Source organism: Lynx canadensis, chromosome A1, assembly GCF_007474595.2.
Source record: "Lynx canadensis isolate LIC74 chromosome A1, mLynCan4.pri.v2, whole genome shotgun sequence".
NCBI lineage: Eukaryota > Metazoa > Chordata > Mammalia > Carnivora > Felidae > Lynx > Lynx canadensis.
The window spans coordinates 123,746,502-123,772,412 of record NC_044303.2 but is presented as its reverse complement, the minus strand read 5'-3'; the positions used below and the strand labels follow the sequence as shown (position 1 = coordinate 123,772,412).

Below are 25,911 nucleotides of genomic sequence, written 5' to 3'. Positions count from 1 at the left end.
AGGAGAGAGATATGTGAACACAGACACCAGGGACTAAGGCCATGTGAAGCCCCATGTGTAAAAGGCAAACAAGGCAAGCAATTCCTGGGATTACCAGAAGGATTACCAAAGGATTCTTGTCTAGAACCTAAAGGGAGCATGGTCCTAGTGACAACTTGATTTTGTACTTAAAGCCTCCAGAATTGTGAGAGAATATGTTACATTTGGCCAACCAAGTTTGTGGTAATTTGTCCTAAGAAACTAGTACAGCAACCCTTGGACTCAATAGGAGAAGATGAGGGGCGCCTGGGTGGCTCAGTCGGTTGGGCATCCGACTTCAGCTCAGGTCATGATCTCACAGTTTGTAAGTTCAAGCCCCGCGTCGGGCTCTGTGCTGACAGGTCAGAGCCTGGAGCCTGCTTCAGATTCTGTGTCTCCCTCTCTCTCTTTTCCCATCCCCCACCCATGCTCTGTCTCTGTCTCTGTCTCTCTCTCAAAAATGAAGATTAAAAAAAAATAGGAGAAGATGACAGGAGCTGCTGCCTCATTTATACTTTAGGTGGGAGTATTTCTCTTCAAAAATAACCATCTTCTCTGCCAAGAATCTAATATCCTCTGAGAGATCTTGCTTCAGTTTTAAGTGCCACGCAGAAGAGCATCTGACTTTAAAAATATAAAGGTGAACATAGATTTAATTTAAAAAATATACATGCCTTTGCTCTTTGTAAGTAACTTGTTAACCTTGAGAATGCTAATTGGTAAAATGTTTGTGAAAATTTAGAGGTAGTATTGCTGACTTGTAGATTGAGTTATTTGGTGAAGTAGGCAAAAGAGAGGTGAAATCAAATATTTAATGTTTAGCAATTTTTAGAGAAAAAATAATGTAGTAATTATTAATGATTAAACTGCCTTGACTACTTATTGTCTGTTATATACAGGTCCGAAAATTTATAGTTTTAATTCTGCAAATGATTCTGGAGGTCCTGCAAATCTGGATAAATCTATTTTGAAAGTGAGTACTGAGGTCTTGAGTCATTTCAAGAAATGTTGTCTTTGAAAAAGAAAGAAAGAGGTATATTCTTAAATAAAAGAAATGGTGTATTTTAAATTTTTGTAATAAATTAATTGCTGATTTGTACTCAATAGATGTAAATCGTAACATATATGTTGAAAGCCTATAGGAACTTAAGGAAGATGTGGGTAAGATCCAAATTAAAAAAAAAAAAATTAATGTTTATTTTTGAGAGAAAGAGGAGGGAGAGGGGAGAGAGAGGGAGACAAAGAATCTGAAGCAGGCTCCAGGCTCTGAGCGGTCAGCCCAGAGCCTTATGAAGGTCTCAAACCCACAAATCATGAGATCATGACCTGAGCTCAAGTCGGATGCTTAACTAGCTGAGCCACCCAGGTGCCCCAAGATACAAATCTTTAAGGATAACATATGCATCCTTTCAGACCTGGTTTAGTGTACATTTCCAGCCTCCTTTCCATTATTCTTCTCCACTTAAAATTTTAGTTTAAATCTCATTGTTCCTTCAAATCCCGTGTGATTTTATGACTCTAGGCTTTTGTCAGTGAACTCTCTGCTTAAAATGACCTGCTTCTCCTTCTCCATTTGTCACCTCTGGAGTCTCTAAGAAGTCCTTCATAACTCACCAGTTTTTCTTGTGGTCCCATTTTTTTTTTAATAGTTGCCATGCTGGTTTACAGTGTATCTTTTTATATAGGTTTCCTGTGCTAGACTGATTTCTGTAGTATATTTTTGAGCATAGATCATGGTAGGCATTCAGTAAAGATGTGGTAAAGGAAAGGTACATGTTTGTAGGTACATGTTTGTGTATTCTGAAGTTTAAAGTTTGGAAAGAACATATGAAACAAAAAAATGGAATACAAGGTGGCTAATAGAAAAACAAGATCAAACATTGGGAGCCAAAAGAATTTGTGTTACCTAACTATTACTATTTATATAGTATTTATTTTTATTTGATATGTGTTCTTTTTAGTGTAACATCCATTCTTTAAAGCTGTTTGCTTGGGGTTTACATTAAGCAGATTCCTGGGCTCCATCCACAAGGATTCTGATTCAGCTTTACGATCAAGCTTAGGAATCGGTCTTTATGATAGCAATTCGAAGACAGTGCAGCTTCAGAGGGTTTGTAAGAGGATTTCTTCCTTGCCATATGTTGCTTTTTTCATATCCCATTTTTTCTTAAATATGTGGTACAGATATAGTCCAATGGCGGTCTAAAATATAATAATTATTTTACCTGATTTTAGCTTAAATCCTTGGATTGTTGGCAGGGATACAGAAAACTATGTGATTTTCTTCTAATCATTTATTTATTAAATATTATGTAATAATTTAGATTCTAATTGACAGGACCTTTTTGGCTTCAACAGGTGGTAATTAATCACAAACTAGAGCAAAGAATTATTGGAGTGATAAATGAGCATAATAAGCAAAATAATGACAAAGGAGTGATTTCTGGAAGACTTACTGCCAAAAAATTACAGGTATTTTGCAAACTTTTTTTAAGTTCTGTATTTTTTTTATGTTTATTTATTTATTTTGACAGACAAAGAGTGCATGCATAAGCGGGGGGGGGGGGGGGGTGGCAGAGTGACAGGAAGAGAGAGAATCCCAAGCAAGCTCCATGCTGTCAGCACAGAGCTCAACACAGAGCTCGAACCCACAAACCATGAGATGATGACCTGAGCAAAAATCAAAAGAGATGCTTAACTGAGCTACTTAGGTGCCCCCACTAAGTTCCTTATTTTTAATGGAGCATTTTTAAGCCTGTTCTACGTTGTAAGATAGTGAGATAAAATGACTTTTTCAACTCCGTTGAGATTTTATGTAGATCATTTCCATCTGCAGAACTAGGGAAGGAATTGTGCCATATACAACTACACACATTAAAATGGTGATGTGAAAACTAAATTACATTCCACAAATTATATTAGGCTCTATAGTGGGCACCTTGCTTACATTTTCTCTGACACAACAATACCAGAAGATACTTTGCCCCACTTTTCAAATGAAGGAATCAGGGCTTGTAAAGATTACTACATAAGCTATAGTCTGCAGTTGTTAATGAGTAAGTAGTAGAGTAAGCACAGTCTGGATTTGAACCAAATTCTCTCCAGCTCAGAAGATCATGCTTTAGAAAGTACGTTAAGATGCTTTACTTTATAGATGAACATGTTCATTGAAGCACTAATCATAAGAAAAAGAGAAAACATCCTGAGTGGCCACTAATAGGAAAAGGTATGATTATGATACACCTACCTAATGAAGTATGTAACTCTTATAAGTGATGAAGAGTTTCTGATAACATGGGAAGATGCTTATGTTACAATGATTAAAAAAATTTTTTTTTAATGTTTATTTATTTTGGGAGAGACAGAGCATGAGCAGTGGAGGGGCAGAGAGAGGGAGACACAGAATCAGAAGCAGGCTCCAGACTCTGAGCTGTCAGCACAGGGCCCGATGTGGGGCTCAAACCCACAAACTGCAAGATCACGACCTGAGCTGAAGTCGGATGCTTAACCAACTGAGCCACCCAGGTGCCCTGCTTATGTTATAACATTAAGTGAAATTTGTTTTCACAAGATCAGAAAAATGACTCATAGGAAACATACTACATTGCAAACAATATTGTTGGATAGTAAGAATATGAGCAGTGTCTCCAGGTCCTTTTATTTATTTGTTTGTTTATTTTCTAGGTCCTTTTATTTACTGTTTTAATTTAATTTTTTTTTTAATGTTTGTTTATTTTTGTGAGCAGAGGAGGGGCAGAGAGAGAGAGGGAGACACAGAATCTGAAGCAGGCCCCAGGCTCTCAGCTGTCAGCACAGAGCCCAGTGCCAGGCCCAGACCCACAAACCATGAGAACATGACTTGAGCTGAAACTTGACGCTCAACCAGCTGAGCCACCCAGGCACCCCTTGAGGTCCTTTTAAAATTTATCCATAGTTCTCAAATTCTCAATCTGGTAAGCATATTTAACTCTTCTAACTAGAAGGGAGAAAAGATATTTTTGAAATTATAATTTGTATCAGAATTTCTGGTTTAAAATGAGTGGGCTACTGTGTGGCCCAGTAGCTTAAGCATCTGACTCTTGATTTTGGCTCAGGTCATGGCATGAGTTTCAGTCTTGCATTGGGCTCTGTGTTGATAGCATAGAGCCTGGTTGGGATTCTCTCCCTCTCTCTCTGCCCTCCCCTGATTTCCCTCCCTCTCTCTCTCTAAATACATAAATAACCTTAAGCTCAGTCAGTTAAGTGTCCAACTTGTGATCTTAGCTCAGGTCTTGATCTCAGGGTTGTGAGTTCAAGCCCTTGATTGGGCTCTGCGCTGGGCATAGAGCCTACTTAAATAAATAAATGATAATAAAATGAGTGGTAGAATAAAATTAGTAATAAAAGGAGAGAAAATTGACAGAATGACTTTTTTGCATTTCCCTCTTACAGGATTTATACATGGCTTTACAAGCATTTTCATTTAAGACTAAAGACATTGAAGATGCCATGACTAACACACTCTTGCAGGGAGGTGATCTCCATTCTGCCTTGGATTGGCTCTGTTTAAATCTTTCAGATGGTAAGTAGTATTATCATTAAAGTCGTTCATTTTCTAAAGCCCTTCTGAAATTCAGAATTTGTGATATTTGTATCAAGCTCTACTTAAAATTTTTTCACTGTGTTATAATTATTGTTTGAATGTTCTTACCCTTTCCTGCTCTTTGTAGTATATTCTCAGAGGTTGTAGTCCATGCAAGAAGAAATTTTTTGTGCATTACTTTCAGTTGTCAGTAGTCATTTTATAATGTACTTCATAGAGCACATTTTTAAAGTTTGCCTACCTGTTACCTATCAGACTGTCTCTCCTGGTTTTGGTTTAGAAATTTGGGCCATCTGGCTTTGGATAGTTTTAATAACCAGAGAGTCAAGGTTGTCATCTTTAGCAAGAACCTAGAGTCCAAATTGCTTGTATGACTGATTAAGGATCCTGCCATATACTGTAATAGGCAACCAAAGAGTTGGGAAGGGTTCAAATCTTTTTTTGAAAACTTAGGAGCCTAACACATTGAGAGTGAAATAAATGGCCATTTAGAGGTGGGCTGTCATCTGATGAGTGTTCGCACTTTGACTTTGACAATAAAGTCAGATTCATCATAGGATTTCTATTCTTGGGGAGATGAGTGTGGAAGAAAATTAGGTGCTCTTTGTTTAGCCAGGATTTTTGTGTATGTTTGATGAATGTATATGTTTATGTTTTATATATCATATGTATGTTTTTTTTAATCCCAATTTTTAAGATGCACTTCCTGAAGGATTCAGTCAAGAATTTGAAGAGCAACAAACTAAAAGTAGGCCAAAATTCCAGTCTCCTCAAATACCAGCCACTGTTTCACCTCCATTGCAACCTAAAATCAAAAAACCAGAAGATACTAAGATTAAGGTAATTTAAGAATTAAACACGTGAAGTTGTATAAAATCAGAATAAAGTGCATTATAGCAGTTTATGAGTAGAAATACTAGGTTGCAATAATGTTTTTGCTTATTGAAGAGAATTAGTTTGCCAAACTTTTCTGTCACGGTTTTGGTAGTGTATTGCTGCATAAGAAACCACCCAAAAATTTAGTGAGTTAAACCACCAGTTTATTTCTTTTGATTCTGCAGTCTGGACCAAGGTCAGCTGTTTAGTCCATCTGTTTCCCAAGGTGTCTTACTAGGCTAGAATATCCAAAATGGTTTCTTACTTACAGGACTAGTACCTCAGCTGGGGGCTAACCAGGCATCCTTCTTTCCATGTGGCTAACTTATGTTTCCTCATATATGATGGTCACAGGATGGTCTGATTTACTTGGCATCTGGCTTCTAAGACCAAGTATTTCAAGATGATAAGCCCCAGTCTATAAATTTCTTACGAAGCCCTAGCTTGTATCTTGGTAATGTTTCCTTGGTTGAAGCACATCACATGGCCAATTCCAAAATACGTGTGGAAGGGGATTACAGCAAGGAGTCAAGACTGGAAGGTATACTTCATTAGGGCGTTATGCTTAAATATACTGCGTATCACAAAACCTCTGTGTGCATGAACCTAGAGAACATTATGCTAAGTGAAATAAACCAGTCACAGAAAGATAAATACTATAGGATTCCACTTAAGTGAAGTATCCAAAATAGCTAAACTCATAGAAGTGGAGAATAGAGTGGAAGTTACCAGAGGCTGAAGGGAGGAGAGGGGAAAATGGGGAAATGTTGCCTAATCATTTAGTTTCAGTTACACAAGATGAATAAGTTCTAGAGATCTTTGTAACATAGTGCCTGTAGTTAACAGAACAATATTATGCACTTTAAAATATGTTCAGAAGATAGGTCTCATGTTATGTGTTCTCACCACAATCACCACTCCCTATCCCCACCAATCCATGTGCACAAAAGAACACAAGGAAGTTTATAGAGGTGACGGATACGTTTAGTATCTCAATTGTAGGTATCGTGAATGGACACATATGTCCAAACTCATCAGAATGAGTTTATGTATACATTATGATAAGTTAATATATAATTGATATATTAACATGTACATTAGATATGTACAATTTTTTAAAGTTTATTATTTCGAGAGAAAAAGCATATACATGTGAATAGGGGAGGGGCAGAGAGAAGGAGAGAAAGAATCCCAAGCAGGCTCCACACGGTCAGCAGGGAGCCCGAGACAGGGCTTGATCCCATGAATGGCAAGATCATAACCTGAGCTGAAATCAAGAGTTGCATGCCCAACTGACTGAGCCACCCAGGCACCCCAAGTATGTACAGTTTTTAAATATATGAGTTATACCCCAGTAAAGCTTGAAAACAAAACAAAAACAAAAATCTGGAAGCATTATCCCCATAAAACCACTATTTTTAAGGAATAGCACTAGTTGGTTTTTTTGTTTTTTAAACATTTTATTTTTTGAGAGAGAGGGAGAATGAATATGTGATCAGGGAAGGGGCAGAGAGAGAGGGAGACACAGAATCCAAAGTAGGCTCCAGGCTCTGAGCTGTTAGCCCAGAGCCTGATGTAGGGCTCTCACCCACAAACACGAGATCGTGACCTGAGACGAGGTTGGATACTCAACCCAACTGAGCCACCCAGGTGCCTGGAGTAGCAGTAGTTTTTAAAGTTCTCCTTATTGTTTTGCCTCTTTATATAGACATACCTTTTTGATTTTGAAAGTTTAAACTTCTTAAAGCAAGGTGTAATTCGTTTGTCCTTCACAGAACAGTATATAATATGATTTTATGAGGTTTACGTGTCTACTGTTTCTGAGTGAAAAAAAAAAATAGTAAAAACAGGGACACTTGATAGTTTGACACCTTTTTCTAACTTTGGTTTTTCAGATATTTGTTTTTCCTTTCTAGCCAAAAAAGGAAGAAAAAAATTTGGAAGTAAATATGAAAGCATGGATTTTGCAATATGCCGAACAGCAAAATGAAGAAGAAAAGAGTGAGAATTCTAAAAGTTTAGAAGAGGAAAAATTTGACCCTGTGAGTTAGAAATTTGTATTAGGCTTTTAACTGGCTATTCATAGGCAACATATTTAACTTTTCTGTAACTTAGTTTTCTCATTTGTAAATTAAAGAAATACCCACCTCTAGGAGTGGATGGAAAGATTAAGCAAAATAAAACCTAAAAGTAACAAAATAAAAATGGCACAAAGTAACTGCTCAATAAGTGTTACTTACGTTTCCTCCCATCTTTAAACATCAAGTATTTTTAAATGATTATCATTTGTAAGAAGTATCCTAAATTCCTTGGATAATAAAAGAAAGGCACATTTCGTTACAAAAAAATCCTTAGTCTGGTCAGAGAGGCCTAGATATAAGAGAAACTAAAAATGTAAGGTTACATGAAAACAAGTTGTAGGAAGAAAATATTACAATTCGTGTCTGACAGTAGACTTTAGAATTTATAAAGAAGTTTTCAAAGGACAACAGATACTTCACAAAAATAGACATATGGATAGCCAGTAAACATGTAAAAACAATTTCAAGATCACTAGTCATCAGAGAAATGAAAATGGAAACTGCAGTTAGATCCTATTGTATATTCATCAAAATGGCTACAATTAAAGAGATCAGTAATACCAAGTGTTGGGAGTGCATGGAGCTGCGGGAACACTCAGACATTGATTGTGGGAGTATAAAATGGTATATCCACTTCAGAAAACTGGCACTTCCTTAAAAAGTTAAACATACACTTAGCCATGTGACAGAACAGTTTCATTCTTAGGTATTTATTCAAGAAAACTGAAAACATGTCCACAAAAGACCTCTACACAAATGTGCATAGCAGTTTTATATTCATAATAGGCAAACACTGCAAGCAACTTTCCAAAGCATAATCCTTGAATGAAAGAAGGGAGACACAGATGACTACATGTGTAATTATTATATTAAATTCCAGATAAGTCATCCTTGCTAAATCAATCTCTCATGACAAAAGGCAGATCAGTAGTTGCTTGAGCCCAAGGATAGGGAAAGAGGATTCACTGTAAGGCAGCATGAGGAAACTTTTGGGGATGGTGGGAATGTTTTTTATCTTGATTAGGATGATGGTTAAATCAATATATATATTTATGAAACACATTCACCTGTATACCTAAATGGGTGCATTATATTATATGTAAATCATACCTTAATAAAATTGGTTTAGAAAGAGAAAAGGGAAGTTGCAAAACACCATGTGTAGTATGATGAACCCATTTGTGTAAAAGAAAAAAATATATATATGTGTATTTTCATTCTATATGCACAGAAAAGATATGGAAAGATACACGAGAAGCTATTATTAGTGATTAGGACTGGGGTGGTAGAATGAGAGGGACACTTCTTTTTTTATACTCTTCTGTATCCTATATGTATTTTTAAAACTCTGTGCCTATATTAAACTAATATAAGCAAAAAGAACTTAGGACAGTATGAGTCTCCATTAAGGGTCAAAGAAGAGGTCTCTTCTGATTAAAACATTTGGTCAAGACTGCAAGAAGTCTCTTCTCAAGAAGAGAGGGGGAACTTGAAGGGTGCAAAGTGTGCATGGGCAGTAAAGGGAAGATGATCCATATGGGTAAAATAGTGTGAACAGTGTACAGAAGTGGATTGTGCAATGAGCCTTTGGGTATTAAACAATATATGAATATATACAGAGTATACGATGTAGATGAGTACTGACAGGAAGGAGTAAACAAGTGAGTTTAGCTGAGACCAGAAGATTTTGATCCCAAAAAAATGAATTTGACTTTTTTTTCTTGGGAAGAGCTTCTCGAAGTTGGGGGCAGGTGAGTTACAAGAATTTGGTATTTTAGGTCAAAATTAATTAAAGTGCTTAAAGTGGTTTGGAATATTTACTAGCATTCAAGGTGATTTGGAAAGGATAGGGAAGCCATTTGGTAGCTTTTGCACTTCCTCAGGTATGAAATAATAAGGCTCCAAATTGGTATTGGAATTGGAAGGCAACAGAAACATTTAAAGCAAGAACCAATAGAAAGTTTTGGTTTACTGAGTAAAGAAGTTAATGAGCTAAAGACAGCAAGAGATTTTCAGGTGGAGGGACAGTGGTATCAATGGCAGAAATAGGAATGATGGAAGAATGTGATTTGGGTGAACAAGAGGTACAGACAGCTAACGCTTCTGTTTACACTGTATCAGTGTGTTCTACACAAAGTGGTTCCAGGCTTAAGCTCGATGTGCTGCCTTAGTTGATCTCTTTTCCATTCATGTTAACAGTTGTGTTTCATAGCAGCATTATACATGCCCTTATCTTCACCTTGTGCCTTGATGCTTCTCATCTGTACTTTGTTAACCTAAGGAAAAAAACAAATTTGAGTTTAATTTTAAACTGCATCTAATGTTTGCTCAGTGGAGCTAGTCCTTAAGTTTTATAACACCCATTTTACCAGAGGCCTTTTTTTTTTTTTAATGTCCCTATTTTCTACAAGAAAGAGAATATGGAAAGGTAACTTTCAGATGAATATTATTATATTATTATCTACACAATCCTTTATGTAAATTATAAAATGTGTAAAAACAAAATACTTCCTTTTTACAGAAATGAGCTTACTTAACTTTTTTTTTTTTTTTAATTTTTTTTTTCAACGTTTATTTATTTTTGGGACAGAGAGAGACAGAGCATGAACGGGGGAGGGGCAGAGAGAGAGGGAGACACAGAATCGGAAACAGGCTCCAGGCTCCGAGCCATCAGCCCAGAGCCTGACGCGGGGCTCGAACTCCCGGACCGCGAGATCGTGACCTGGCTGAAGTCGGACGCTTAACCGACTGCGCCACCCAGGCGCCCCGAGCTTACTTAACTTTTATTCTGTAGTTTTTAATTTTATTTAACATGTCAAGGAAATTTTCCATGTGGATCACCCTCATTCTTTTGGTACCTCATTTTTTTTTCTAATGGCTGACAGATTTTCTCTGTAGATGAGTACCTTTGATTTGCAGTTTTTCCTCTTCTGTCACTACTACCTACAAATCTGCACCTTTGTATTATTTCTCTGTGAAAAATTCCTAAAAGCAGATTTGCTGGATCAAAGAATAAGATTAAAAGATCATAGGTTTTTCTATAATAAACTGACAAATGACTTAACTGATTTTGTTCTTTTTTAAATTTCTGAATCAATATCTTCTTTGGAACAGAATGAAAGGTACTTGCACCTTGCAGCAAAACTTCTGGATGCAAAGGAGCAGGCAGCTACCTTTAAACTAGAAAAAAACAAGCAAGGCCAAAAAGAGGCTCAAGAAAAAATAAGGAAATTTCAAAGAGGTAAACACTTAAAAATTCTTAGGTATATAAATGTCTCTTCTTTTTTTGGCTTTCCTGGCATGGAGGTTGCCTCTTTTTGTCTACTCTTTCCTAACGGTTTATACCTGGGATTGGTAGGCTTTCTGTAACAAGGCAAATAATAAATATTGTAGGTTGTGTGGGCCATATAGATGCTCTCACAACTACTGAACTCTCCTGTCACGGCATAGAAGCAGCCACTGGTAGTATGTAAGTAAATGGCTATGTTCTCATAAAACGTTATGGATACTGAAATAGGAATTTCATATAAATTTTCACATGTCACCAAATACTTCGTATATTTTTCAACCAGTTAAAAATACCAAAATCATTTTTAGCTTATAGGCTATACAGAAACAGGCAGCAGGGCTGGATGCGACCCAGTGGCCATAGTTTGGCAGCCTCTGAAATATACCATAAAATACCATCCTCATTCAAAAAGGAGAGTCAGGTACACTTCCATGAGCATTCATGTCTAATGAGTATGTTTTTCCAGACCTTCTACATCTGTTAAATAATTCATTTAAAACATTTTAGTATATGATGTGAAAATAAATTGCCTCTGACTTCTAGCATAAATTCCAAGTAGAAGGTGTTGAATAACTGGCTGCAAGGAAAAAGAAAGAATGCTGTTCTGTTTTTGTTGTTGTTTTGCGGTTTTTTTGTTTGTTTTTTAACCGTCTCTGCAAAGTAAAGAGACATAAAAAACAAATACAACAAAGCACAATTTTTTTTTCTTGGTAGAAATGGAAACTTTAGAAGACCATCCAGTATTCAATCCAGCCATAAAGATTTCACATCAACAGAATGAAAGGAAAAAGCCTCTTGTAGCCACAGAAGAAGAAAGGGCTTTGAACTTTAACTTATTTGAAAAATCTGTAGCTGCTACTGAAGAAGAGAAAGGTAAAACAAAGGGAAAGGATTTCAAGGTGAAAGTAATTAAAATGTCAGTGAAAATACAACTGAGAAATTGTTAGTTTGCATTCTAGCAAGCTACATAAGTTGGCAGTAAAGTTACGCTTCCACATGCTGTCTTGGAAAAATAATAATTATAACTTTTGTAGCATTTTGTAATTTTAAGTATCTTGTTTCAGTCTCATCTCTTTCCAGTCCATCCTCCAAATTCCTGCCAGAATTATTTTCCATAACCTATCTAAATGTGATTTCCCTGTTAAAAACCCTCAATCAGTAGTAAGTCCATACTTACCATGGCATTGAAGAGCCTTTGCATTCTACCACAATCTGCCTTCCCACTTTATTCTCCCAGCTAAGTACTGTAGCCGCAACATTCTCTAGAACATGTGTTATTTCATGGCTCCATGATTTTGCTCATTCTGTTATCCCCTACTTGGCCAACCTTACCCTCGCTTCAAGGTTAACTCAAACAGCCCTAAGAGGACTCTGCCATGAGTACTGCCTTGCCACTGGATGTGTGTAATGGTGCATTTATTTGTGCTAAGTAAATTATTGATATAGCTTGTATGATATTTATCTGTACTATAGTCAAGTCCTGTGCTAAATTGTCAGTTTTTTAATTATATATTCTTTGATAAATATTTATTGAATTTTTATTGTTGATAATGTCAGTTGCTGTATGTACGGTAATTAACAAAATAACCTAGTCCTTGCCCTCTTCAAGTGTATGGTCTTGTAGGGGAGATAAGCATTACATATACACAAATATTTAATTATAAATTGTGATGTATGCTATCAGAGCAAGAATACTGGTGTTTAATATTAGAGATAACAATGGGGCTGTTGATTTGCTCTGAGATCTGATAGATGATTAGGTGTCAGCCCAGTGATACCTTGGTGGGAAGAGCCACCTTAGAAGGAGGGAGACAGTACATTGGAAGTCTAAGGTAGAGAAGACGTAGAGCAGACTATTCAACAGAACACTCTATGATAGGAATGTTATATATCTGGGCTATCCAGTGTGATAGCTACTAGCCAAATAGGAGTAATGGGCACTTGAAATGTGATTAATGCAACTGAGAAACTGAAAGTTTAATTGTAATTAATTTAGATTTGTTCATGTGTGGCTACTGCCTCTGTACTGGGCCAAGTAGGCTTAGAGCATTTGAGGAAGTGACTGCCTGCCTGTGTGGCATGATAAGCAGAGATGGACCATGAAAAGGTTTTAGGCAGTGGTGAAGAATTTGGACTTTTATACATAATGTGAAACCAATGAAGGTGGCGGTGGCAGCAGCAGCTGTTAAGCAGAGAAATGACATCTGATCTATATTTTTTTCAAAAGATTACCCTTCCTGTGTGGTAGCCTCCCAAATACTATAATTCAGAGTACCCTGAACAATTCATCACATGGTTAGTTATCATAGATATTTTATAAGAATGGATGAGTTACTCAGGATACTTTTTTTTAAAGATTCAGTTATTCAGTGGTTTTATCCATTAAGAGAATTTCCTTACATCACTCAGAAGAGCAAACTTTTTTTTTTAACCTATTCTCTTCTAAAGGTCTTTTCCCAAAATTGAGAGGACTTTGATCACTCAAAAGAGACTACACATTACCACATGACAATTTTTAAAAAAACAATCTTTGTCTATCATTTTAGAGAAAAAGAAAGAACCTCATGATGTAAGAAATTTTGACTATACAGCTCGAAGCTGGACTGGAAAATCTCCCAAACAATTTCTGATCGATTGGGTCAGGAAGAATCTTCCCAAGAGTCCAAATCCTTCCTTTGAAAAAGTTCCAGTAGGTAGATACTGGAAATGTAGGTATGTTTTTTTGGTTAATTGAATGAACTTTTAGAAAAATCTAAGATGAAAAATCTGTTTCTTACATGTTAAGTAGACATATTTAGGAAGCTCTCTTCACATCTCAGGTTGATAGTGCTGATACGTTATCTAGTACAGTGTCTTCATTAGAAATATTTAATTAATTAATGTGAACTTAGGCTCAGTGTGAATGGAATTCTGACTTGTTTTTACTTCATTAATTTTATTTTAAAAATCTTTGGCTTCCTTGTAGGGTAAGAGTAATCAAGTCTGAAGATGACGTACTGGTAGTATGCCCTACAATCTTAACAGAAGATGGCATGCAAGCTCAGCACCTGGGAGCAACTCTAGCTCTGTACCGTTTAGTGAAAGGGCAGGTGAGACTTTTTAAATTGATGTGTTTCAAAAGTCATTCGTGGAGTAGTGCATGTACTGTACTTTGCCAACATAAAACTATGAGCATATGGAATGTAGTATTTAACGATGGCCTTCGGTGCCAGTTTTTACTTAGCACTTCTTCAGATTAATCCTCGTTAAATGCTTACTTATGATTTTGACTGCGTCTTGCCCCTAAACATAGCTTCGTCTTTCTGTCCTTAGACCAGAGGCTCTGAACCATTTCACTGGTCTAGTTTTTCAGGCTGTGCTATTTTATGGATTAAAAATAGTTGTTCTAGGTTGGTTGAAGTAAGGAGAATTTTTAAACAGTTTAATGCTTATTTAAATGTTATGTCTCTCTTGAATGTTACATTTTTTTCTCTCTTTTGAAAAGTTATAGAACTTAGTTCCAGTTTTCAATTTTAGAATATATGAACTATAAGCTTTCAGGTTAAAGAAAGATTGAAGTACTTCTGAAGGAAGCTTTTTTTTTTTCCTGGATTGTTGGATTGTCAACATTTCTTTTTTGCAATAAATACATGTTCTTCATGGGAAATTAGAACCACTGGAAATTTTAGACCCTGATGAAGTGGAACTCCAAACGATAGTTCTTTTCCAGCTTCTGCCAGTAAAAATTTGTGATGTCTTTATTTCACCTATTTTGCAAAAAGGGATCATAAGCTAAGCTTAATTGATAGAAGTAACTCTCAGTGTTATAGAGATAATTGTGGGCTTTTTTATGACACAGAATTAGGACAACTTAGATTCACTTCACTGTATTTATTTTAAATACTTTGACCTGTAATATCATTTACCTGCCAGCATCTCAGAGGGAATTTTCTTTCAGAAATGCTTTATGGATCACCTACATATTTACATAGTACCACTGCAGGAATAAATAATAAAAATATACTCAGTAGTTTGCTCCAGGAATGAGCACTTTTCATGTATTAAAAGTTTACTTTAGAGTGTGTCTGTAAGGGAGATATTAGGCCCATTTTACCAACGTAGAATCTGAGACACAGAGAGGTTATTTGTCGAAGGTCACACAGTAAGTTTAGAAGCCTGAATATTATATGCTGTTTATAAATTTGCATCATATGCATGTGTATCTTATATTAAAATAGTAACTAAGAGACAAATTACATTTTAAGAGGAAAATAGCTATCCTTCTAAGTTCCAGCCTATTGAATTTTAATATTAAGTAATTAGTGAAAATAACATACTGGTGTTTTGTTTTGTTTTTTTTCCTTTATAGTCTGTGCACCAGTTACTTCCTCCCACTTACCGAGATGTTTGGTTGGAGTGGAGTGATGCAGAAAAGAAAAAGGAAGAATTAAATAAAATGGAAACCAATAAGCCACGTGATCTTTTTATTGCCAAACTTCTGAACAAATTGAAACAGCAGCAGCAGCAGCAACAACATTCTGAAAATAAGAGAGAAAACTCTGAAGATCCTGAGGAATCTTGGGAAAATTTAGTTTCTGATGAGGATTTTTCTGCACTGTCCTTGGAATCAGAAAAGGCAGAAACTTTGGAACCTGTTAGAGCCCTCTTTAGGAAGTTGCAAAGCACACCTAAGTACCAGAGACTTCTAAAGGAAAGGCAGCAGTTACCAGTGTTCAAGCATAGGAATTCAATTGTTGAAACTCTTAAAAGGCACCGGGTAGTGGTTGTGGCAGGTGAAACGGGGAGTGGCAAAAGTACTCAAGTACCACATTTCCTCTTGGAAGATTTGCTTCTAAATGAGTGGGGAGCTAGTAAGTGTAACATTGTCTGCACCCAGCCCCGAAGAATCTCAGCAGTGAGTTTAGCCACAAGAGTATGTGATGAGTTGGGCTGTGAAAATGGACCTGGAGGAAGGGTAAGATGTCGTTCAACTCCATCTCAGTGAGTGGTGACATTACTCATCTGTGCTCTTGGGATCCAAATGAAACCTGTACAGTGTATGAGTTTTGACACTGCTACTGGCTATTCAGTAGCAGAATAACTGCAAAATATAGAAATTAATAAAATTGTTTAGAACCAAATATGAATTCCAGGTTGATACAACTCAGCTTAATTACACTTTGAATTGTTCTTTCTAGAGATGGTATTTAACATTTGTTTAAATGTTTTTTAATTTATTTTTGGGAGAGAGAGACAGAGTATGAGTGAGGAGGGGCAGAGAGAGAGGGAGACTGAGAATCTGAACCAGGCTCCAGGCTCCGAGCTGTCAGCACAGAGCCCGACATGGGGCTTGAACTCACAAATCACGAAATCATGACCTGAGCTGGAGTCAGACGCTTAACCAAGTGAGCCACCCAGGCGCCCCTAACATTTTTGCCTCTGTCTTTAAGATAGGTAACCCTTCACTAAAAATTTTTGTGAAACATGGTATGGATTTCTCTCATGGAATGTAAGAAGAAAAAAAGACATAATTTCTATCTTATAAGGAACTTATGTTAAGAGAATAACAGACATGTACATACATGGCAAATAAAAGAATGACCTTAGAAGGGAGCCTGGCTGGCTCACTTGGTAGAGCTTGTGACTCTTGATCTCAGGGTTGTGAGTTCAGGCCCCACATGGGGTGCAGACATTACATACATACATACAAAAAATTATTTTAAAAATAACTGAAGAAATAAAAAATGTGATGAGAATAGAAGTCACCTCAAGAGTCCCATGAGGCACCACTGGTATGAGACCAGTTGCTCTTTAACAGTGGCAGCTTTTATGAAATCTTGACAGAAAAGGAGACCAAATTGTAGGAACTGCTCTAAATTTTTGTCCTGAGTACCTCAATATTTTGTTGCAAGATAATTTAATTAGAATACAATAATCAATCTTTGATGGTACCTGGAGTGAACAGCTTTTGTCTCAACACTTTGAAGAGATCAAAAGTTTTTCTTGTTTAAAGTTAGCAAACCAGAGGCACCTGAGTGGCTCAGTTGGTTGGGCATCTAACTTCAGCTTGGGTCATGATTTCACAGTTCATGAGTTCGAGCCCTGTGTCAGGCTCTGTGCTGACAGCTTAGAGCCTGGAGCCTGCTTCGGACTCTGTGTGTCTCCCTCTCTCTCTGCCCCTTTCCTGCTCACGCTCTGTCTCTCAAAAATAAATAAACATTAAAAAAAAATTTTTTTTAAGTTAGCAGAACAAATTTTATAGTTTTATACAATTGAAGATATTGGGACAATAATTTTAGTTAATTTGGGACACCTGGGTGGCTCAGTCGGTTAAGCATCCGACTTTGGCTCAGGTCATGATCCCACTGTTTGTGAGTTCGAGCCCCGCATCGGACTCTGTGCTGTAAGTTCAGAGCCTGGAGCCTGCTTTGGACTCTGTGTCTCCCTGTCTCTCTGCCCCTCCCCCGCTCACATTCTGTCTCTCTCTCTCTCAAAAATAAATTTAAAAAGTTAAAAAAATTTTTTTTAATTTCACTAACTAGATTTCCTTAAACTGCCCTACTTAGTAGCAGGATCAGCACCTGTGCTTCATTTCTTAGCTCTTGTTTCCCAGATCACTTATGAGAATCTTATCTCAACCTTATGTTCTCCCTATAGAATTCTTTGTGTGGATATCAGATCCGGATGGAATCTCGAGCTAGTGAATCTACAAGGTTACTCTATTGTACAACAGGAGTTTTGCTAAGGAAACTTCAGGAAGATGGTCTCCTAACCAATGTGTCTCATGTTATTGTAGACGAGGTGAGTATATTCTGTAGTCGTGTTCAGATAAATTCTAAACAGTTTCACGTTAAAAGGATGCTATTTCTAATACTATCTAACATTTTCTTCATGCTTATTAAATGCCCCTGTGTATATAATTATTTAATTTTCTCTAACAAATATGTCTCATGTTAATTGTTTTAATACCATATGGCATTTGCTATATGCTCCTGACTGTGTGTGTGTGTATGTATGTATATATATATATATATATATATATATATATATATATATATATATATATATAAATTCATTTAACCTTTCCTGAAATCCAGTGAAGTAGATACTATTATCTCCTTTGACAGTTGCTCTGAGGCACAATGAGGTTAAAATACTATGTGTAAGTTCACATAGCCAGTAAGTTTTGCAACTCGGAGGTTCAAACTGAGGCCATCTGGATGCAGTCTGTGGTGTGTATACTGCTTCTTAACTACATTTGGTTGTTAAAGGATTTTCCTTAATTCGTACTAAAAAAAACCAAGAAATCTTCATCATTTACTCTATAGATATATCCCTCCTTGAATCAGATTTTTTTTAATGTTTATTTTTGAGAGAGAGGAGCAGAGAGAAAGGGAGACAGAGAATCTCAAGCAGGTCCCACTTTGTCGGTGCAGAACCCAATGCGGGGCTTATACTTACAAATGGTGAGATTATGACCTGAGCAGAAATCAAGAGTTGTATGTCCTTGGATCAAATTTTAATGCACACTTAAATTGAATCTTTAAATTGAAAATTTCCCCTTAGAATTATTATTTATTTTTTTTGAGAGAGAGAGAGAGAGAGAGAAAGAGAGAGAGCCTGTAAGCAAGGGAGGGCAGATAGCAGGAGGAGAACCCCAAGTGGGCTCCTTGCTCTTAGCAGCAAAGCCCAACTCAGGGCTCGATCCCAGGAACTGTGAAACTACGACCTGAGCTGAGATGAAGAGTCACATACTTAACCAAATGAGCTACCCATGTGCCCCTCCCATTAGAATTATTTTAAATGGTGCTGTAGCCTACCACATGTAAACTGATTTGCTTTGTACATGATTTTGTCAAGAAGAAATAAGATACATAGCATTTCTATTATACAAGAACTATTTAAAAAATTTTCCCTGATGTAAAGTTTTTATAAATGCCTGTTAATTCACTAAATTCAGAAGGCAGTATTAAAGTTCAGTCATTCATTGATTTTTAATTAATAGACTACATATAGATTGTTCCGTCATTTTCCTCCTTTTGCTTAGAAAATGGTACAAATAGGGGCGCCTGGATGGCTCATTCGAATGTCCGACTTTGTCTCAGGTCATGATCTCATGGTTCGTGAGTTTGAGTCTCGCATCAGGCTCTGAACTGACAGTGTGGAGCCTGCCTGGAATTCTCTCTTCCCCCCTTCATTCTGCCCCTCCCCGGCTCATGCTCTCATACATATGCACTCTCTCTAAAATAAATAAACTTAAGGGGCGCCTGGGTGGCTCAGTTGGTTAAGTGTCTGACTTCAGCTCAGGTCACGATCTCGTGGTCTGTGAGTTCAAGCCCCGCGTCGGGCTCTGGGCTGATGGCTCAGAGCCTGGAGACTGCTTCTGATTCTGTGTCTCCCTCTCTTTCGGCCCCTCCCCCATTCATGTTCTGTCTCTCTCTGTCTAAAAAAAAAATAAAATAAAATAATTAATTAATTAAAAAAATAAAGGTAAACTTTAAAAAAAATAAAATAAAACAAATAAACTTTAAAAGAAAATATTACAAATATAGCAAGATACAAAAATGAAAATAAAAACCTATAATCTCATATCCCAGAAAAAAAAATCACGGTTGACATTGAATATACATATTTATATGTATATATATTTAATAATATGAATGTATCTCTTGTTACAGTCTTTAAAATTTGATCGCCTGATATAAGTATGGCTACTCCAGTTTTCTTCTGACATCCATTAGCATGATAGACGGTTCTCCATCCCCTTACTTTCAGTCTGCAGGTGTCTTTAAGTCTAAAATGAGTCTGTTATAGGCAGCATATAGATGAGTCTTGTTTTCTTATTCTGATACCCTTTGTCTTTTGATTGGAGAATTTAGTCCATTTACATTTACAGTGATTATTGAAAGACAAAAATTTAGTGTCCTTGTGTTGCCTGTAGAACTGGCATTTCTAATGATATTCTCTAGTCCTTTCTAGTCTTTTGGTGTTTTTGTTTTGTTTCTTCTCCAAAGAGTCCCCCCCTTAGGGGCGCCTGGGTGGCTCTGTCGGTTTAGCGTCTGACTTCAGCTCAGCTCATGATCTCATGGTTCACAAATTTGAGCCCCATGTTGGGCTCTGCTGACATCTCAAAGCCTGGAGCCTGCCTGCTTCAGATTTTGTCTCCCTCTCTCTCTGCTCCTTCCCCGCTCATGATCTCTCTTTCTTTCTCAAAAATAAACATTTTAAAAAATGTAAAGAAAAAAAAGAGCCTCCCCCCCTTAAATTTTCTTGCAGGGCTGGCTCAGTAGTCACAAAATCCTTTAGTTGTTGTTTGGGAAACTCTTTATCTCTTCTTCTATTTTGAATGACAGCCTTGCTGTTATAAACAATTCTTGCCTGGACATTTTTGCGATTCCGCACTTTGAATATATCCTGTCACTTCTTTCTGGCCTGCTAAGTTTCTGTGGACAGATCTGCTACAAACCTGATCTGTCTTCCCTTGTAGATTGAGGAGTTTTTTTCCCCTTGCTGCATTCATGATTTTTTCCATGTCTGTGTATTTTGTGAATTTGAGTAGGATATGGAATGGTGATGGTCAGCTTTGTTGAATCTAATGGGAGTTCTCTTTGCCTCTTGGATTTTGATATCCCAGACTAGGAAAGTTTTCAGCTATAATTTGCTTATGTAACCTCCTGCCCCTTTTTGTCTCTCTTCATTTTCTGGCACTCCTATGATACAATGTTACTCTTTAATAAATCACTGAGTTCTGTACATCTTGTATCATGATCTTTAGACTTTGTTTCCCTCTTTTTTTTCTGCTTCATGATTTTCCATAATTTTATCTTCTGTATCACTGATTGGGTGCTCTACTTCATCCATCCTCACCATCACAGCATCCGTTCGCAGTTGCATTTTGGTTATTGCATTTTTAATTTTGGCCTGACTAGGTTTTAGTTTTTTTATTTCTGTAGAAAGGGAGTCTCTGGTGTCTTCTATACTTTTTTCATCCCTAGCTAGTATTCTTGTAATTGTGATTTTAAATTCTAGTCCACACATCATACTTATATCTATGTTGATTAAATCCCTGGCTGTCATTTCTTCCTGTTTTTTCTTGTCCGGTAAAATCCTCCATTGTATCATTTTGGAGGAAGAAAAAATTAATAAATTTAAAAATTAAAAATAAAATATTAAAAAAACAAAAAAAATAAAGGAAGCTAGATCCTAGGTGTGTTTTGCTCTACTTGTTGAGAGAAGCTTGATAGAAAAGAGAAAGGAAAAAAGTTTTAAAAAATTTTTTAATTAAAAAAATAAAATACAAAAATAGAATTAAAAATTTTTTAATTAAAAAAATTTGCTCTTTCTGTATCCAAGAAAGAGAAAGAAAAGAAAGGAAAAAGAAAACAGAAGGAAAAACAGAAGCAAAGAAAATGAACAACAAGCAAACAGCGTGAAACTTGAATGAAGTTACATCCATTTTACCTAGAACTGAAATCTTGCAGCACATTATATAGTCCAGTCCGTAAGCTAAGCAGGTAGAAGGGATTTGTTCTGGTCTTCTAAGAGATGTCCCTGGAGGGTGCAGGTGAGTGGGGCTGGGTGTAATGGCTCCCTTCTCCACTTGGTAGTGCTGCTTAGCTCACTGGGGTCATCTGTGCATGGTGAAAATGGCTTTCCCCAGCTCTCTAGTCTCTGGTACGTGAATTTCATGCCCTCAATCACCCCTTTGTCTCAGGCTGCCATCCACTCCCCGCCTTTACCCTGTGTCCAAGCTATCTGATTGCCAGGTGGTGCCTCCCTCCGGAGTTTTATCTCAGATGGAGCTGTGTTTCAAAAATCCACCGCTCAGACCCATGCTGATTCTCTGGAGGAGGGTCTCATTGAACAACAGCCTGGTGCTGTCTTGTCCCAGAAAATGTTCATGTGATCGCACAGCAGCAGAGGCTCTGAGTTTATGGTAAATCACAACACATAGCTAGTGCTAGGTTTTGCTGTATTCCTGTCTTTGTTCCAATATCAGTAAACATGGCAGCTCTCCAGGGTCCACCAGGACTTTGGCCTGGAAGGAAGCTGCATGGCCTGTACCACAGACACTCCAAACAGGGGAACCGCTTCTCCTTATGTGGCACATGGACCCCTCAGACTGTGCTGCATGCTCCTGGGGATTCCCCCTACTTCCTCATCAGAGCGCCACCAGGCTCTAAGCTCTGAAACTTTAGACTCTGTGCTCCACTGTTTATAGAAGCCTGGTGGTATTGAAACCCTCTCCTTCCTCCCCATCAATAGTTTTGGGGAACAGATTTCTTGTCCAGTCCCCTGCAAGTGTTTTCACTCTTTATCTCTTTCTCTCCAGCTACTCTTAAAGGGAGTGCTTTGCTTGCGTGATCCCAGTGTGCTGCAGTCTTCCTCCTTTTTCTTTCTGTTGTCTCTGCAAAAACAGCTCCCTACCCTCCATGGCTCTGTGGCTTTTCTCTCCCCCCAGTTCACCTCTCTGCACCACATACCTGCCAAGTTCTCTGGCTCAAATTAGGCAGATTTTTGCATTAATTCTCAGGTCATTTTCCAGGTGTTCAAAATGGCTTGATGCTAATCTAGCTATGTTTCATGGATGAGACAAACTCAGGGTCCCCATAGTGCTACACCATATTGTCACTATCAGAAATACATATTTTTTCATGTTATTTGCCTTATGTCTGACTTATTTCACTTAGCATAATAATCTCTTCATTCATCCATGTTGTTGCAGATGGTAAGATTGCATTCTGTTTTATGGCTGAGTAATATTTCATTGTATATTCCATTGTATATATACCATATCTTCTTTATCCATTCATCTACGGATGGACACTTGGTCTGCTTCCATATCTTGGCCCTCGTTAATAATGCTGCTGTAAACATGGGTGCATGTATTTTTTCGCATTAGTGTTGTTGTTTTCTTTGGGTAAACTCCCAGTAATAGAATTACTGGATCATTCTGTATTTCTGTTTATAATTTTTTGATGAACTTCAGACTCTTTTCCATAGTGGTTGCCCAGTTTACATTCCCCAAAAAAGTGCATGAATATTCCCTTTTCTTCCCATCCTCACCGACACTTACCTTTTTAATTCTTGCTATTTTCAGTGTTTTGAGGTGGTATCTCATTGTTTTGATTTGCGTTTCCCTGATGATGAGTGATGTTGAGTATCTTTTCATATATCTGTTGGCCATTTATATGTCTTAATTGAAAAAATGTCTACTCAGGTCCTCTGCCCACTTTTTAATTGTGTTTTTTTGGTGTTGAGTTGTTTTAGTTCTTTATGTATTTTGGATATTCACCCCTTCTTAGATATATCATTTGCAGGTATCTCTTCCCATTATTAAGTTGCCTTTCTTTTGTTGATGGTTTCCTTCACTGTGCAAAAGGCTTTTATTTTGGTGTCGTCCCAATAGTTTATTTTTGCTTTTGTTTCCCTTGCCTGAAGAGACATAATCCATAAAAATATGTTGCTAAGACCAATGTCCATGAGATTACTGCCTATGTTTTCTGTTAGGAGTTTTATGGTTTCAGGTCTCACATTTAGAATTTTAATCCATTTTATTTTGTGTTTGGTGTAAGAAGGTGGTCTAGTTTTCCCAACACCATTTATTGAAAAGACTGTCTTTTCCCTATTATATATTCTTGCCTCAGAGTGAACCCTCATTGAAAAGCCAGACCAACTTCAGGAAGCTGTTCTTTCATGGTTTAGTATTAGCATTCTGTTACATGATTTACTGAATTGTGCTTAAGTTTAATACTGTTAACATCTTGAACAATCTGGTAAAAACAAAGAAAAAGCTCAGTGAAAAAGCTCATGTTAAATATAAGGATGTAACAGATGTTGGAACAGAGTTCATTATGCTATTCAGGACCTTTCTTTTTGGTAACACTCAGAATAGTACATCTACCTTATTCTTACAAATAGTTGTGTGATTTGTTTTAGTTTATGGTCACTATGTGCGTTAAATAGCTTTTCTTGCTGGTTGCTAGTATGTTTACAGCCAGATGTTGCCTACCTCTGCAGAATGTGCTTAATAACATACACATTTTTTTAGCTCTATTTTATGATCTACCCTTATTTTTTCTTTAAAAAAAAATCATTTTCTGCATAAATTAACATCTGTTTGATGAGCTAACTCAGATTTGCCTTACCATCAGGAAATCACTCATGAGTTTCAGACGTAAATATCCTGGTAAAAGTAAAACTAGGATTATTCCTTCTTCCTCCCACATCCCATCACTTACACCAGTTGATTCTACTCGTTTCAAATTCATTCACTTTTCTCCTTATTCAAATGGCATTGCCCTCATATAGACTACTATTATTTCTTTAAGTACTACAAAACCTCTATTTGAAACTTTTCTGTTGCTGTCCTCTATGACATTTTCCATATTATAGCCAGTTTTCTTTTTTAAGTTGAACTCAGACTACATGATTCCTCTGTGTAAAAAAATTTTTAAATTATTTTTAGAGAGAGAGAGAGAACATGTGAGCAGGGCAGAGAGAGAGAATCTTAATCAGGCTCTGTGCTCAGCACAGAGCCCAGCACAGGGCATGATCCCACAACCCTGGGATCATGACTTGAGCCGAAATTAAGAGCTGGATGCTCAACCGACTGAGCTACCCAGGTGCCCCTTATTTTTTGTAAAGATTTTTAAGTAACCTCTAATCTGTATACTTAACGTGGTGCTCAAACTCACAACCCTGAAATCAAGAATCACACACCACCGACTGAGCAAGCCAGGTGCCCCTAACGTGTTTTCATCACTGCCCCAACACATTAGGATAAAGTCTCAGGGACTTGCACAGCAGATTACCAAGTACCTCATTTGAAACATACAGCTTCTCTCTCCCTCCTCATGTGCTGACTATAAATATGAACTTTCAGTAGATTTGAGTGTCTGATTATTTTAGCCTCTTAGTAGCCGTTATGTATGATTCAGTTTTTTTGTTCCATTTTATACTAGGTTCATGAAAGAAGCGTCCAGTCAGACTTCTTACTAATTATCTTGAAGGAAATTTTACAGAAACGCTCTGATCTACACTTGATTCTAATGAGTGCCACTGTAGACAGTGAAAAGTTTTCCACGTATTTCACACACTGCCCTATTCTTAGAATTTCAGGAAGAAGCTATCCTGTGGAGGTAAGTTTTCTTTAAAACACCTATATGAACAGAAACTACATTCCTACCAGGGAGTTTCACCAGAAGACAGGCTCTAGTCATCTGAGCCCATACCTATTCCTACAGTACTGCAGGTCAAGAGAGAACTTGGAGATGGCTCAGGAATCAGATAGCTAGTGCTGCCTGGATTGAGGGTGGGGAGGCTGGAAGGGACAATTCTGCTGAAAGATACACCTGAGAAGTACAGAACATAAAACACACTTCTGTGTCCAAACCATTATATCCAGATTGAAGGTGGCAGTAAGGAACTACTTTTTCACCCAACTCTCAAATTTAGGCTTGTTTTTGAAGCTTCCTTTCTGCTTATTCTATTAATGTTTGTTCTTTGGGTTCAGCTCATAAAGACTGCTCTTTTAACCAGTTTTCACAAATAAAAAATATACACCATAATGTAATTTGTCCAGAGACTTCTAGGGACAAACTCATCTATATCAACAAAGTTTTCCATTCCCAAATAATGCAGAAAGAAGCTTTTCTCATAATATTCTAAATTAACATTTGGTAACATTCAAAAGACAATGATCCCATTGTTCTCTTTAAAATGGTATTTACCGAAATGGATTTGAATTTACCATTCATATACCTTAATCTATGTAGGTTTTTCATCTTGAAGATATAATAGAAGAAACAGGATTTGTACTGGAGAAAGACTCAGAATATTGTCAGAAATTTCTGGAGGAGGAAGAAGAAATAACCATTAATGTTACAAGCAAAGCAGGGGGAATAAAAAAGTACCAGGTAAGAAGAAAACATTTTCAAAGACATCTGATAGTGATATCCAAAGTATAACATTCCATGAGAGGTTTAAAATCATATGGCTGGCACAGTGAATTCAAGTATAATTTGGGAGAAGAGGAAGAGATAGGATTTTGAGCAAAATTTGAAATAATCTTCAGTCTTTGGTTT

General features: G+C 37.0%; 1 protein-coding gene across 2 annotated transcripts in view; it reads left to right on the top strand.

The window, feature by feature from the left end:
• Positions 1–25,911, top strand: part of DHX29 (DExH-box helicase 29) — a 46,372-nt gene that overhangs the window by 6,554 nt on the left and 13,907 nt on the right. Inside the window, exons 2-14 of one of the 2 annotated variants that reach the window (XM_030321013.1) lie at positions 918–991; positions 2,377–2,490; positions 4,450–4,579; positions 5,298–5,440; positions 7,393–7,518; positions 10,672–10,798; positions 11,561–11,719; positions 13,393–13,558; positions 13,812–13,935; positions 15,195–15,800; positions 17,483–17,626; positions 24,790–24,966; positions 25,603–25,743. In XM_030321013.1, coding sequence (XP_030176873.1) covers positions 918–991; positions 2,377–2,490; positions 4,450–4,579; positions 5,298–5,440; positions 7,393–7,518; positions 10,672–10,798; positions 11,561–11,719; positions 13,393–13,558; positions 13,812–13,935; positions 15,195–15,800; positions 17,483–17,626; positions 24,790–24,966; positions 25,603–25,743 — 2,231 coding nt within the window. Of the gene's footprint in view, positions 1–917; positions 992–2,376; positions 2,491–3,894; positions 3,972–4,449; positions 4,580–5,297; positions 5,441–7,392; positions 7,519–10,671; positions 10,799–11,560; positions 11,720–13,392; positions 13,559–13,811; positions 13,936–15,194; positions 15,801–17,482; positions 17,627–24,789; positions 24,967–25,602; positions 25,744–25,911 lie in introns of those variants that run through there. The other variant, XM_030321021.1, reaches the window with a different exon arrangement.